The sequence below is a fragment of the Gymnoscopelus braueri genome (assembly GCF_963280865.1).
Source record: "Gymnoscopelus braueri genome assembly, chromosome: 3".
NCBI lineage: Eukaryota > Metazoa > Chordata > Actinopteri > Myctophiformes > Myctophidae > Gymnoscopelus > Gymnoscopelus braueri.
In genome coordinates, this window is record NC_137612.1 from 8,373,583 (window position 1) to 8,387,685 (window position 14,103).

General features: G+C 38.8%; 1 protein-coding gene across 2 annotated transcripts; it reads right to left on the minus strand.

Annotated features, from left to right (window-relative positions):
* Positions 1 to 1,115: 1,115 nt before the first annotated feature.
* Positions 1,116 to 12,817, minus strand: stx16 (syntaxin 16). Of its 2 annotated transcripts, none has more exons than XM_080424631.1 (8): positions 12,258 to 12,817; positions 7,236 to 7,343; positions 5,587 to 5,727; positions 4,795 to 4,957; positions 3,835 to 3,923; positions 3,505 to 3,648; positions 3,171 to 3,251; positions 1,116 to 2,870 (listed from the first exon to the last, which is right to left on the minus strand). In XM_080424631.1, the coding sequence occupies exons 1-8, from the start codon at positions 12,432 to 12,434 to the stop codon at positions 2,769 to 2,771; spliced, it is 1,005 nt and encodes a 334-aa protein (XP_080280757.1). In that variant the 5' UTR covers positions 12,435 to 12,817; the 3' UTR covers positions 1,116 to 2,768. The 2 variants fall into 2 exon arrangements, with proteins under 2 accessions (XP_080280757.1, XP_080280756.1); XM_080424630.1 differs by lacking the exon at positions 12,258 to 12,817 and adding an exon at positions 7,806 to 12,182.
* Between the last annotated feature and the right edge of the window lie 1,286 nt (positions 12,818 to 14,103).

The window sequence follows — 14,103 nt, forward strand, 5'->3', positions numbered from 1 at the left end:
AAACTGATTTTTATGCTATATTAACACATTTCACTGGGGACCCCCCTGGAACACCCTTAAGTACACTTGGGGGTCCTCGATCCTACCCCACTTTGAGAACCACTGCCCTAAAAGAACATCCATGGCCCTCTCTCTTAAGCAATACAAATGAATTCCACTTAACCAGTGGTGTAAAGTAACCAAGCACATGATTTACTGAAGTATATTAAGTACAATTGTGAGGTATGTTTTACTTTACTGGGGTATTTCCAATTGTCAGTACTTCTACTCCACTACATCTCAGAAGCAAATATTATACTTTCACTCCACTACAATTATTTGAAAACTTTAGTTACTAGTTACTTTGTATATTTTTGATTATTACAAAGCATACATTAACCACTTCAGCCCTATATATACATTTTGGCCATTTGAAAATAGCCGATCTACAAGCTCACAATGCGTCGCGATGCGATGCATTGTGAGCTTGCAGATCTGCTATTTTTAAACGATTTTTATACATTTGAAAACATTCTGCATGAGTACTTTCTACTTTTGGTACTTTAAGTACATTTTGATACCAATACTTTTACTCAAGTAAATGTTTAATTCCGGGCTTTTACATTGCTGTGTTGATACTTTTACTTAAGTAAAAAATGTGAGTACTTTTTCCACCACTGGTCTACCGTATCTATGTTTATTACAAACTCACTGGGTTTGGTTTAGTAGGCCTACTAATGGATGTCATAAAGGGTCAAAGCAGGTCTCGAAAGTATTCATTTCAGACACTAGATGGCAGCATTGCAGTAAGGTCATACTGGAATCTCTTGAGTGGGGACAATGGGCAAAAGCCTCAGCAGCTGCTAAGAATGTGGTTTTATACTAGATATATTAGATCTCTATCTTACATAACATTTTTAATGTTTTCATAATTGCATAGAACTATTCAAATGTATAGAACATTTTTATGTTATATCTTTTCAGTAAAAACGTTAATTTTACAGTATTATACAGACCCACTAAACATTTATCAAATAAGTCACAAACATTTAAGTACAACTATTTATACTTCCCCTTCATGTAAAAGTTATTAAGAATAGTGGGGATGCTTCAAGTTCAAAAGACACAAACCAATGCCATGTTCCCAGTTTATTTAAAAAAAAAATGTTATTTCCATGTTTGTATGGAAATCAAAGAAAAACTTTAGTACAGTACCACAGGACCGTTTTTTTCCACACATAACTTCACATCAATGACAATGATAATTGAACAAATAGATACAGTGTACACTTGAGTAGATATGTCCAAAAATAAGTCCTAGTCATCATTTGTAACACTTGTGAATTGCACTGATTTGTAATGTAAGTGTCCATCCAGCTGACAACACTCTCATCCAAACATTGACTGGTGCGGAATTATAGTTGGTTGTGCAACGGTATCGTGCATAGAAAATGGCTGATCTACAAGCTCACAAGCATCACGACGGACATTGTGAGCTTGTAGGTCTGCCCATGTTCAGCACGTGATATAGTGTTCCAGAGGACAAAAAACTCAAGAATTTAGACTAGGCATATTTTACTCAATATTTCAGAATTCTGCCAAAGGCAAAATACTTTGACCTCTGAATTATTTGAAGTCATTAAAAAATAAATATTTTCTATTTTACAGGAGACAGTAGTATTACATCCTTGAAACAAACGCCACAGCCTTCAATATGTGCAAACTGCAAGAGTTAAAAAGGTAGCAAATTATATGGGCGGTCCAGAGAACAAAAATAACCGAGTGTTAAAATAGTGTTAATAATAAAGGCATGAATTTTGAATTAACAAATAGGCAGCTGTTAGTCAAAATGAATGTTTTTGGTATTGAATTGATAATCTAATCGCTTCAGTCTTCCAGCAACAAAAAGAAAGCGGTTTCCTTTCTTATCTAAAGAGGAAATACGAAAGCACGAGAACAAATGTATATTGGAATGAATTTGTAGAATAAATAAGATGTGAATGATTCTCATTTACAAACATTTGTCACAACTTTCCCCACAAACATTATGTGTTTTCACATGAGAAATTATCACAGTTCATGCTCAGAAACCAAGCAAAAATGCTCATGTTTAACAATAGTATCATCATAACGAAACGAGTAATACAGAGTGTCTTAATTTCTGTCTTGATGAGACACAGGTCCTTCAACATTAGTCTTGCGTAGCCAGACCATCAAGAGACCTCGGCCTCTATGAAATCTAAATTTAAGATACGGGCTAGAACGTCTGCGAGAACGGCCGCTGACGCAGACAAACCTATGCCTACTGCTTTGAAAGCAAATAGCACCGTCCCAATATGAAGGACCGCACTTAAGCCTTTGCATTGGTTCTGCAATGCAGTTTGTTTTTAAATTACAGAATTATTTCTGCCCAGTTTTAGCCCGGACATTTAAATGTAGATGTCAGAGATGTCCGCCTACCGATACGGTAGGCGGACATCTCTGATCCTCTGGCTAGGCAAGACTCCTTCAACATTGTTAGGGTCAATGTAAGTCAGTCATTATGTCTGATGGCTTGCGTGCAAGTCACATGAGACCACAGACCAGGCTCAAACTGGCCAGCCTTCCTTTTTATTAAGGTCATCCACATAACGTCTAGTGCAGCCTGGGAGGATAAGTATGTGGAGTTCTTCACGTGGTGATTTGTATGAAAGGCAGTCAGTACTGATTTGACTACAGCTGAGACCACACAGTCCACACAGATGCACATCAAACATACACACACAAAGCAAGAGCAGAGGAATGCAGAGTTAAAACTTTGTTCCGAAAAGAATAATTATTAGAACAATGACTATGACAAACAGGATCAAAATGACCAGCATCTTTCTGTTTTTCTTCTGATACTGTTCGGCCTGCAAGGACAAATAACAAAAACACAAAAAGGTCAAACAGTGTATTGAAATGCTCTTAATAATGTTATGGTGCATTTCCACTATATAGCAGGTCTTTGTGCTGCACTCTACTATAAAGAAACGTTGAAACTAGATGCTGTAAATGAGAAAATAATTTAATGAATCAATGTTGAGCAACTGCATGGCCTATTTCCTAAGTACATCCTTATAATCTGTGCGTGCACCTGTGTACAGTATATGCATACAGTATATACAGTATATACATTTCAAGGTTAAAAAGAAAACAAAATGTGACATTACCTTTTGTAACTGTTTCAACCCGTCGTCTGTTTTAACACAGGCCTGCTCCACATTGAAGTCAATTCTGTCAAGTACGGTGCCCTTAAAGGAGAACAAAGAATGATAAAACAGTGAAAGAGCATACTTTGCATAAAAAGTTTAATTCAAGATAATTTGCGATATAATAGTATAAATAATAATAATTAAACATTATTATAATTAATCCTTTTGGGGGGCCTTGACATGAAAAGGTTTTGGGCACCACTGACATAGCAACATAAGTTTTTCAGAAAATGTAGGAGGATTTAGGAGACATTTTTAGAATCGGCCTCAGGTCTTAATGGGTTAATATTACCTGTTCCACTACCATTCCAGCCAAGTCCCGAAAAACCTCATTCAGGTCTGAGATGGACGACACTATTTGACGTATCTCCCTCTCTCGCTCTTCAACCAGGACTGTGTTCTGCTCCACCATCATTAGCTGGTCATCTGTGAACCCCTAAAGCAGTAAGGGAAAGAATAATCAAAGTGTGTTAAAATAAGGTAACAATAGTAGGTTGCCACATTAGTAACACTAACATTTCAGATATCAACTCTTTGTAAACGGTCTTTTATTTCCCAGAGAGAGGGCCCAGATAATTGTGCTATGATTATGAACACTAATCTTTTTCATAATGCTACTCACCCTGTCATATAGAGCTAAATCTTCATCCTCCTCCATGAGAGGTCCTGAGTCAAAAAAGTGCTTTGACCTCTCCTCACGATTCTTCATACCTGGAAAACAAACACTAAAATGTGAAGGATATTCCACAACTAGGTGTGTGTTTACTTTAATGCATAGCACGAGGGTGAAGAACCTCCACTTCACATCGGGTGGTTGCCTCTGCTGAGTGCATTCAAATCATTTAATGCACCCATAGGAGTTGATAATTCCAATTATACTGTACCATGGTCACTTGACTTACAGTACAAAAATATATAAATTCACACTTTTTAGTTGAACATTTTGCACTCAAAATGAAAAGGTTATGAAGTAAGATTTTGAATGCTTGATTCTTATTGGTCACTTACAATCAATATTTTTGTGTCACACACTTTAGTTTACAGCCAATCACAAAGCTATTCTGGTCTTTATAAGGAATTGCTATATTTGTATGAAGCAATGATTTTAATTTGATGTATTACATCGGTGGATCGAAAATGTGAAAAAGAATATCATCTGTATCCTTGAATTTAATAGTCCTGAAGCTTTAAACAGAGCAAGCTCCTATCCGGGATCTTTCTCAATGAATACATTTATATTTTTATCAATTTGGACTATGGAGTCAGGTTACATAACATTGAATGGCATATTTACCATGGTGAGACACTCGCCACTGCTATTGACATTTCTGAATGGGTCTTTGGCTATTGCAGATACGAATGGAATATTGGCTAGAATATCGGCTCCACGTAAGGAAACAGTGACAGTGGCTACAACATTAGCCAGGCTTTTTAACTTTTCCACAAGAGTGCCTTGGTCTCATCCTTTTTTTTTTGCAACAATGAGATAATTTTTGACACTGATGAAATGTAATGTTACTGACATGGAAAAGGGAAATAGAAATACATTTTATTAAGCCCTTTATATGACCAGAAGTCTTACGTTTTAGGTAGCCGGACTGTGTATGTCTAAAATTGGTGGAAAGGTCCTGCAGGTTCTGTGCCAGTGAAGACACCACGTTTCTCAGCAGCCTCTCCTCCTGTTCGGTGCAGTGGCCACAACGAGCCTGCAGACCTGTCACGGCCCGCTGACATCGATGGAACATCTACAAGATGGACATTTTTAGATCGGTAAATACTGAATAATAGTTGCCAGGAGCTTATACTATAGAGGACAGTTTGAGGTTGTCTGTAGAGGATGTAACTGCAAATATTTCCTACTGCATGTCCTTCAGAGCTTAAAGCTATAATCCAGGTCTTATTTAATGAATTAAATGTTATTTTGGCCAAACTGCATGATAGTGTATGTTACAATACAACTATCATATTGTCGCTGTCGGACAGAAACCTTTCATCTCCATGTTTTAACATTTTGTGCTTTTTGGTAAATTAACGCCCCACTTGATCATACTAGAGGGTCACACAAAAGCATCAAAAGTGGCAGATCCACAAGCTCAAAACGCGGTGCGAAACGATGCGTTTTGAGCTTGTTGGTCTGCTACTTTTGCCATTTTTGAATTGGAATCCTGAAAAGTAACAATTTTGGACACATGAGGTTTCCACCAGACAGAGACGATATCTGCAGTGGATGGTCGGTGGTCTGCAGTTCAGACACGGTTGCAATTACCTCTCTACGCCAGGAGAGGGACACAACGGACATAAAAACGTACAGGGTTGTAGCTTTTAAGTTCACGATTATTTCAATGGCTATCCAGGCCTCTTTTAACCACTATACCTGTGTGATCTCCTGAGTAGTGATTTCTATGGCATGTTCCTCCTCACTGCTGTCGTCCAACGTGGGACGATTCATGTGCTTGTCGTGAAGTACAGCCAGGTCCTTCATCTTCTGCCGGACCCGTGTGATTTCATATTGAATCTGAAAGACAAAGCCTGTCAGTTAGGGGGTGAAGGTGAATGGCAACATTGTGGCAGCACATCCTACTTAACCCATTAAGACCTGGAACGCATCTGTGTCACTATAGATTTCTTTGGCTATTCAAAAATAGTAGATATACAAGCTCATAGCGCGGCACTCGGTGCTATGAGCTTGTAGATCTGCTATTTTTGAAAAATATTTTTTTAGATTTTTTTCCAAAAACTGTTATTTAGATTTTTTTAAAGAATCGCCTTAGGTCTCAATGGGTTAAGTAACAAATACTGATGCTGCGTTCAGCCGTTCACACTGGCAGATACAAAAGATACAAAAATACAAAGCTACACAGCATATTTGTAGCTTTGTATCGCAAGTTGAAACCAGCTCAACTTTTTTTGTAGCCGTTTGTAGCTTTTGTAGCAGCTACAAACGTCGGATTGTATCTTCATGTCGCTGGATTCCATTGAAAATGAACGGTAGCCTGTATCTCCGTAGCTGCCAGCGTGTGAACGCAGCATGGTGAACAATTTGACCGCCCCACCGATGACATCGTGGGACGGTAGATTTTGAAGCTATTCACAGCCAATCTGAGACACAGAGCGCATAGATGGAAATACTAACATTCTATTATAATGCTCACCATTAATAGTGGAATAAGGAAATGGTCAATTATTTTTGGCCTAACTTTAAAACATTTAAAAGTTTAGATGTTCACTCTTCCACATAAGAATGTATAGTATAATCTTGTTTTTATCAACAGTGCCCATTTGATTCATATGGCATACAGTTTGGTTTGCAAGAAAACTGGTGCTTTCAGTTTGAGAATGAATGAATATGGTTTCAGGTGCACCAAAGAATTCCACAAGTTGCTGCTCTTGAATACCCCCAATATTTAGACTTCATGATGCACACTTAACTTCATGATTACACACTTGACCTGGCAGTATACACTAAACGAAGTTCTCCGAGGACAAAATAGTTTAACAGTATACTCGATGCGGCTACGCTTCGAGTGCTGAACGTTAGACCCCCCTGGCTCGGCGGCGCCCACTGTATACAGTCTCAGATGTTTCTCCATTTCTGGCAACAGACACAGTGGACAACGTGTGTACCATCTCAATCCATCTTGCTGTGTTTATAGTCCCTCAGAGCGAGATGTCTACAGTACCTCCTAACATCCTCAGCCAACCAAAACTGGCCATGGAACATTGCTGAAAGATTGTGTGGAAATAAAAACTAAATCAAAGCGCATTGAGTGTCTGACCAATCACACATGATGTTCGCATTGGTGTCTCTGCGCTGCTGTTTCGGTTAAGTAGAACATCTTGGAGGTGCAAGAAGTGCCAAAAAGTGCTTCGGCAAAGGCACTGTGTGCGTTTGTTCGTTCGCTCCACAAATTATTGAACTACCAAACTTTGTTTCTGCAAGGAGTATGCTGCAGCATTTACTGTACGGATCTGCTAATAATGGTGATGATGAATATACCAGACAATTTCACTTCAGATTCTTACCTCATCCACTCCATCTACCCATTTGGGAGGCAATTTTTTGGTGACGCCAATGGCAGCTTCAGGATCCAGACTGATTCCGGACACCAGAGCCATTCTGTCATCAGCCAACTTAAAGAAGAAAAGGAAAAAAAATCTTTCACAAAACATCTTCTTCGTAGTCATTTCAGAATCATATTTATAATCATATATTATTTGTGATACTAGTTAGTTATTGTTGTTGGTTTATTTGTCACTGTACATTTGTACATACATTAAATTCACCCTCTGCATTTACCCATCCCAACTATTAGGAGCAGTGAGTGATATTACATTTAAAAAATATCTAAACATTTTAACAAAAATATCTGATCTACAAGCTCACTACGCACCATGGCATCGACACGTTGTGAACTATTTTCCAACTAATATATAAATCTGTTTTCGCTATTTTGGGGAAATCTTTGGGAAAACAATTTTAATATTTGGAAGAATTTTGTAAATGCATTCCCAAAATAGGGATGGCAGGTTTTAAGTGGTTAATATAAGTGAAAGTTTACTGTAATGATCTACTACAAGGAGAATGGACAGTACCTCATCAAGCTCCTGATGTGATTGGCAGACAGACACCAGTGAAGTCCCATCCAGGAGAGAAGGAAGAAAGAGACATGGACACAAGAACAGACAGTGAGACCCAGAAAATAAACAACAACCTTCTTTAAATATTATATTATAAATATTTTCACTATATTAACAATTTTAATTGTAAAAAAAAAGAATGCATGTATATCCCCAAGCAAGTAAGAAAATAATTAAGCCTAAGCAAACATAATTAAAATAAGCACAGGAGGAATAGACAGGCAAACAGAAAGGAAATGGTGTAGGCTAAAGATGGAGAGCAAAACATTATAATAATAAAAGGTTTTAAATAGTTTTAAGAAAGTGCAAATTGGGGACTTATGAAATCAGATGCCTTTCTATGAAGAGGTTATTAATGTATTGTTGTTGATCATTATAGCAGTCTTGTTTTGGATGAAAAGGTCACAATGACTGACAAGTGTTCCAATGGCTCACGGCAAAGTCAATACAATATCAGGTTCAGTAAATAGAACATGCATTTTCGTCATGAATTATAAGCCATGTAAGCATAATTGTTTTTTCTATGTAAAACTAAATTGCAGTCAATTTAATTGTCAAAACTAAAATCAGCAATTAAAGGCAAACATAAAAAGCAGTACGTTTCTTTTCTCACATTTATGCAGAATTGTGACAGATAATATGGAAATTGTGTTTCTTTAACTAGAGCCAGAACGAAACCTTATTTTTGTGTCCAATTCCGATTCCACACATACCGAACATGTAGGCTATTTTCTTTTTAATTGTAAAAGACTTTTGAAACATTTCCCCTATAATGGCCACGCCCAAAATAGGTACGCCAGGTGTAAATTGGTTAAAAATGAAGACACATCGGCTTGCAGAATTGCAGATACTGATATTGTCAAGAAAGTAAAATAGTGGCCACCAGTCTGGCTCTTCTTTTCTTAGTTTAAAATATTTTTGGGGCCTTTTCTGCCTTTATTGATAGGATCAGTAGACTGACAGGAAATGGGGAGAGAGATGTGGGGGTGACACGCAGCAACGGTTGTCTGGATCGGTAGTCGAACCCGCAACACGCTGTCACGCTGGATTAACAGCCCAGGTGCCCTGTTTGGCTCTATTTTTAACCTTAATCCGACGGTCCTCCACCCCTAATGAAGTTGCCATATAAAATGTAAATAGTACAGCAAACATTATCAGCAGCTCACAAACTCATCAGTAAAGACAATGAGCCATATTATTATGTGGATGCCTGGAGGAAAATCTGTTAGGAAGACCTGTTACACTTGTCAATTTTCTTGAAATGTATTCCAACGAGTGTATAATAGTCATTAAACTCAATCGTATTCATTTTGTTATCGTATTCATTGCTGTGGTCCTCCTCCGAGGACATGCCCAAATGTTGTTCAAGCGACTGAAAATGATAAAATATAAATATTTTAAAAAGTATTTGAATGTTATTCTTCTTTCTCACAGATATTATTACAGTGAAAGGAGACAGTGCGTGGCATACAATGTAGTGAATGTACTCACAGTATAATCTTTTGTATCAATCAACGCCCATTTGACCCATATATACACAATACATTAATAACCTTGTCATAGACCAGGGGTCTTCAACAGGGAGTCCGGAACCCCTAGGGGGTCCTCAGAGTTACTACAGGGGGGCCGCCAAATCTTAGTGTGATAGGATTTTTTTTTTCATGAACCACTTGAACCCTAACATCCCTATTCTGAGGAGAACGTTAGCCGAAAATAGCAGATCTACAAGCTCACAGCGCCTCGCGCTGCTAGGCGCTGTGAGCTTGTAGATCGTTTAGTGTTTTTGGCAAAGAGGTTTGGTGTAGAGGGAAAAAAAGAGCAAACCACATCCAACATACACTGATGACGGTGCTGTCAAACAAGTCTATGAAGCTATCTATTAAATCTATGAAAAAGTTTAATATGAAACGCAATTTTATACAGTATGTAGTGGGGGGGGTCCCTGCTTCATCTCTCTCAGCTAAGGGGTCCTTGGCCTGAAAAATGTTCAAGACCCCTGGTACACAGTTTTGGTTTGTAGCATAGTGAGTGTCCAGACATCCAGTAAACTATTAGGCAAATTATATATGGGGGGAAATAATCTGTCATTCAAAGTAAAAGTCTTGGAGAAGCGGAGTTGGCTCAGAAGGGTTCTGTGCAAAGATTGAAGTACAAAGGGTTGTACATTAAGACTGTAAAAAAATATTGCTTGGTTGGTTTTGGTTAATAAATAATAAACACCTGGCAAGTGTATCAAATGACAACTCTTCTTATGTAATGGGAGAAAACAGAAATCAGAGGAGCGAGGAGAGGAAGGGTGTTAGGGAAGAAACCGGGGAAGTACTTGGTGTTGGCAGATCGGCTGGGAATGACTATTAATTAGTCTTATGTTAATCTATTCGTTTTATGTAGATGTATAACCACCAAGGCACCTGACGGCCAAACAAGATGAACTTTGGGCCGGCCCGGCAACATTCATGTGCCTTTTTCCAAAGGAAGATGATGGAGCAGTTATGCTATATTTGGATGAATAATGGTACCATAGTGGTAGTTTGTTGGAAATAATGGTGACAGCAGTGTGCGGCAAACATGGAAGAATAAAATATCTTCAGTATTTTTCTATATATATACAGTCATTTCACTGACGACCCCATCTACCATTGAGTAATCTTGAAAATACATTAGTACAGACAGTAAATAATCACACTGTATTTCTTTTGTGAGGGGGGGGGCAAACTTTCATAGTTGTATCTGCACAGTTTACATCACATTTGCCAAATTGTAGATGCCAGTTCACAGTATTTTGGGAGATCACTGTCTGACTGGCACTGTCTAGTCAAGTGAACGACCTCGTACATCAAAACTGTGGTGGGTCTGCCAACTACATTTCAGCTGGACTCTGGGCAAGGGCGAAGGAAGCATGCTCCTCCTACCTCACAGTTATTTCATATTATTTTTACTTTAAAAAGAAATTTGAGGTTGATTAATTATCAAATGAATAGATCAGAGAAACTGATCCATTACTGATATTCTTGGTGATTCATCATCACCCTCTCTCTCTCTCACAGTAAAAACCTGTCCTCATTCCCAACACTCTCACGTAGTCACAGCTTAATCAATCCATGGCCCTTGGGGGTAAAGTATAGTAAAGTAACTGATGGATAACATAAATTAACATGCCACACCACACCAACACTCCATTAATACTAATCAGGGTTTCTAGCACACACATCTACCTACCTGTAGTTAAAGGAGCACTTCACCCATTTTCATCCTCACTAATACCGTACCAATTATAAGATGGCAGCATCCATTTCTGTCTATCGTTGGTTAGCTGTGGACAATTCAGAAACCTGCCTACCAATGACATCATCAATGGGTATTTCAAGCTACCCTTCTCTTCCTCGAGTCAGCATGCTGAAATATAAGTTATTGTTCTTGCAACAAGAAAAAACTTCAGTTTAAAATCTTCTGCCTATAAGTGCCTACCGATGGTGTCACTGATAAGCAGGTTTCTGAACTGTCCACAGCCCTCCTCTCTGAGACACACAGAGTGAGTAGACAGATATGGTGCCATCTTATAATGAGCTAGCCTCGATACAAGACTGTCATATATTATGACCGATGACTGTCTTATGATCAAGGCTAATAAAATGAGCATGAGCGAGAAGTGGACTAGCCTTGGATCAAGACTATCATAGATGTGTTTTATCGATTATGACATTTGCATATCTGATACGAAGGTAAAAGCCAGACTCGATCAAATACATATATAGTCTTGATCGAAAGCTAGAGCGAGGACCAATTATATCAAGATAGGTGAAGTGGTCCTTTATTTAAGTGACTGGCTAGTGGCTACAATTATCAAAGTAAAGTAACTAAATGGGTAATGTAACGTAAAGTAACATGCCACACAGCAACGAACAAGTCCATTCCAATTAATGGACGTGTATTATTAACACTAAGGGGGTGTTTCTAATGGATACAGTAAAGGTGGGCACTAAGGACATCTGGGCACTTCAATTTAAAATTGGCTATTTTGTCCAAAATGCTTTTTTTTTTTAACATTTAGAAAAATGGTCTGATGTAATGTAAAGTATAAATGATGTGAACATGCACTGTACAATTGTATCCTTCAACTTGACTGGATATACAGTTTTTTTAGCAATAGCAGAAATATTAAACCTTAATTGTCAAATGTTTAAGCATGTTCTAATCATGTACACTTTACTTAAAACATTTTCCAAATATTTTATTTTTTTAACATTTTGGAAAAAATAGCTAATCTAACACCAAGGTGCCCAGTGCCCACTCTTCCTTGGTGCCCACTGCCCAGCTATCCTGTTACCTTTCTAGCACACACACACACACACACACACGCACCCCTATCTAGCTATTAGCTAAGTGACTGGCTAATAGCAGTAACACTGTCAAAAAAACACACAAAAGATGATCAAAACTTGTCAGACAACTCACCACATCGCTACGTGTACTCAGAGTGCGACGGGGCTCATATGTACTCACTTGCTCGGCCAATATCTGCCGGTTTTGGATGGCATTGTTCCGCATTAACAAGAAGGCGTCGGTCAGACGCCTGGTTGCCATGATTAGCTATAGCTATATAAGCCTCTAAAACAATGTGTTCAGGTTAACGTTAATAGCGACTATTTGGGGTGATTTATCGATAAACAAACGACGCAAAACCCGCGTCGTTTTGTTGTGTCTCTGGATGGATGACAAGTCAACAACACAGTGCTAGTTAGCTTTAAGCTAAGCTATTAAGAGATGCCAGGTATGAACTATCACGCGAACTACGCCACTGTGTGAACTGTAAACGTTTGTAATAATCCGTACCCGTTATGTAACCCTGACTGATGTTAATGGATACGAAATGTAAACACACATGACCGACAGCGGGGTTTATTTAGGGTTTTTATCTTAATTCTAATGGAAGCGAAGCGGCGTCAGATTGCAAGAGCCAACGTTTATCTTCTATCTGCGGTCAGCTTACGCGGAAGCAGTGTTGCCAGATTGTGTGAAGAAATACGCAAAACAAGCCCAAAAGAAGCAACTAGGGCACTAGGCCATTAATGATTGATTGAATACTTTATTAACAGTTTGCAAAGACACAGGGAAGTACAGTTCAATACAATACACTACAATACATGTTAAGAGGATTTTAAACCCAAGGAAGCACTATGGCTTGTTTCCATTGGGGTCCGTTGTACTAAAATCTAAACTAATGACAGACAAATATACACTACAATGCAAAAACATCATCATAACAAAATAGAAATATGTACAGTAAACATCATATCAAGTATAATCATCACAAACGTCATCACAAATTGACACAGGGAAGCACAAACGAATGGGGCACACAATTGACAGGTGCTTGCGATTGGTGCGGGGTAATGAGTCACTCCCAAACATTTGTGCGTCCCAAAGGAAGTTTAGATATATTCAGTCCTGCACTCATTCCGGGCCCCTCGCCCGTACAGAAAGTCGTCCGTGTGCAGCTCGTGGAAAAGTGGAGATATTTCATTAAACACACGTTTTCTGGTAGAACTTTAAAATGGATATGAAACTAGAGGACACTATCTGACTCCAAGTCTTAGGAATTAATTATTGGGTGAGTACAGACGGAGTTTAGAGCACTTTTACGGCCGCGCAGATCGTCCTGGTCACAGTGCGTCGACCAGACTGATCAATGACTGTGTATTTGGAATACATGAAATGTATGTAAGATCACAGACATTCAAGGGCTAGATCCCTGGCACAAAACATTTTCAGATGGGGTATATAGGGGGACAAATACATTAATTTGGGGGTCCATGGCATGAAAATGTTTGAGACCACTGGTTTAAACAACATTAGCATACAAGCCCAAATAAGCAACTACACTTTAAAAACAAGTCCAAAAAACTACCAATATTTACAAGCACCTTCACAGAAAAATAAGCCCAAAGTCGCTTATAATAAGCGGACATGGCAACACTGCACGGAAGCCACACAAAAACGTAAACACCTGCGTGAATGCGTGAAACTGCGTCACTTCTTCTCCGTGTGTTGAATTGTTTGCTTGGTGTTACAGCGCCCCCTGTGCAGGCGCGTACGGTGGGTTCTAACGCGGACCGGGCAAGATTGTTAATGACATTCGGTTGCGACCCGCCATAAAACCAAAGAAGAAGAAGAAGAAGATTGTTAATGACTCCCCCCTTCCCCCCGCCCCCCCACCCACTGCGTCGCGGGCATGTACGCGCGCGAAGCGCGC

Coding starts and splice junctions, on each gene's coding strand:
- stx16 (XM_080424631.1), bottom strand. CDS start 12,434: ATGGCAACCAGGCGTCTGACCGACGCCTTCTTGTTAATGCGGAACAAT. Junction 5,728..7,235: donor GGGTAGATGGAGTGGATGAG/GTAAGAATCTGA, acceptor TTTGTCTTTCAG/ATTCAATATGAAATCACACG. Junction 3,252..3,504: donor CTGGAATGGTAGTGGAACAG/GTAATATTAACC, acceptor TTCTCCTTTAAG/GGCACCGTACTTGACAGAAT.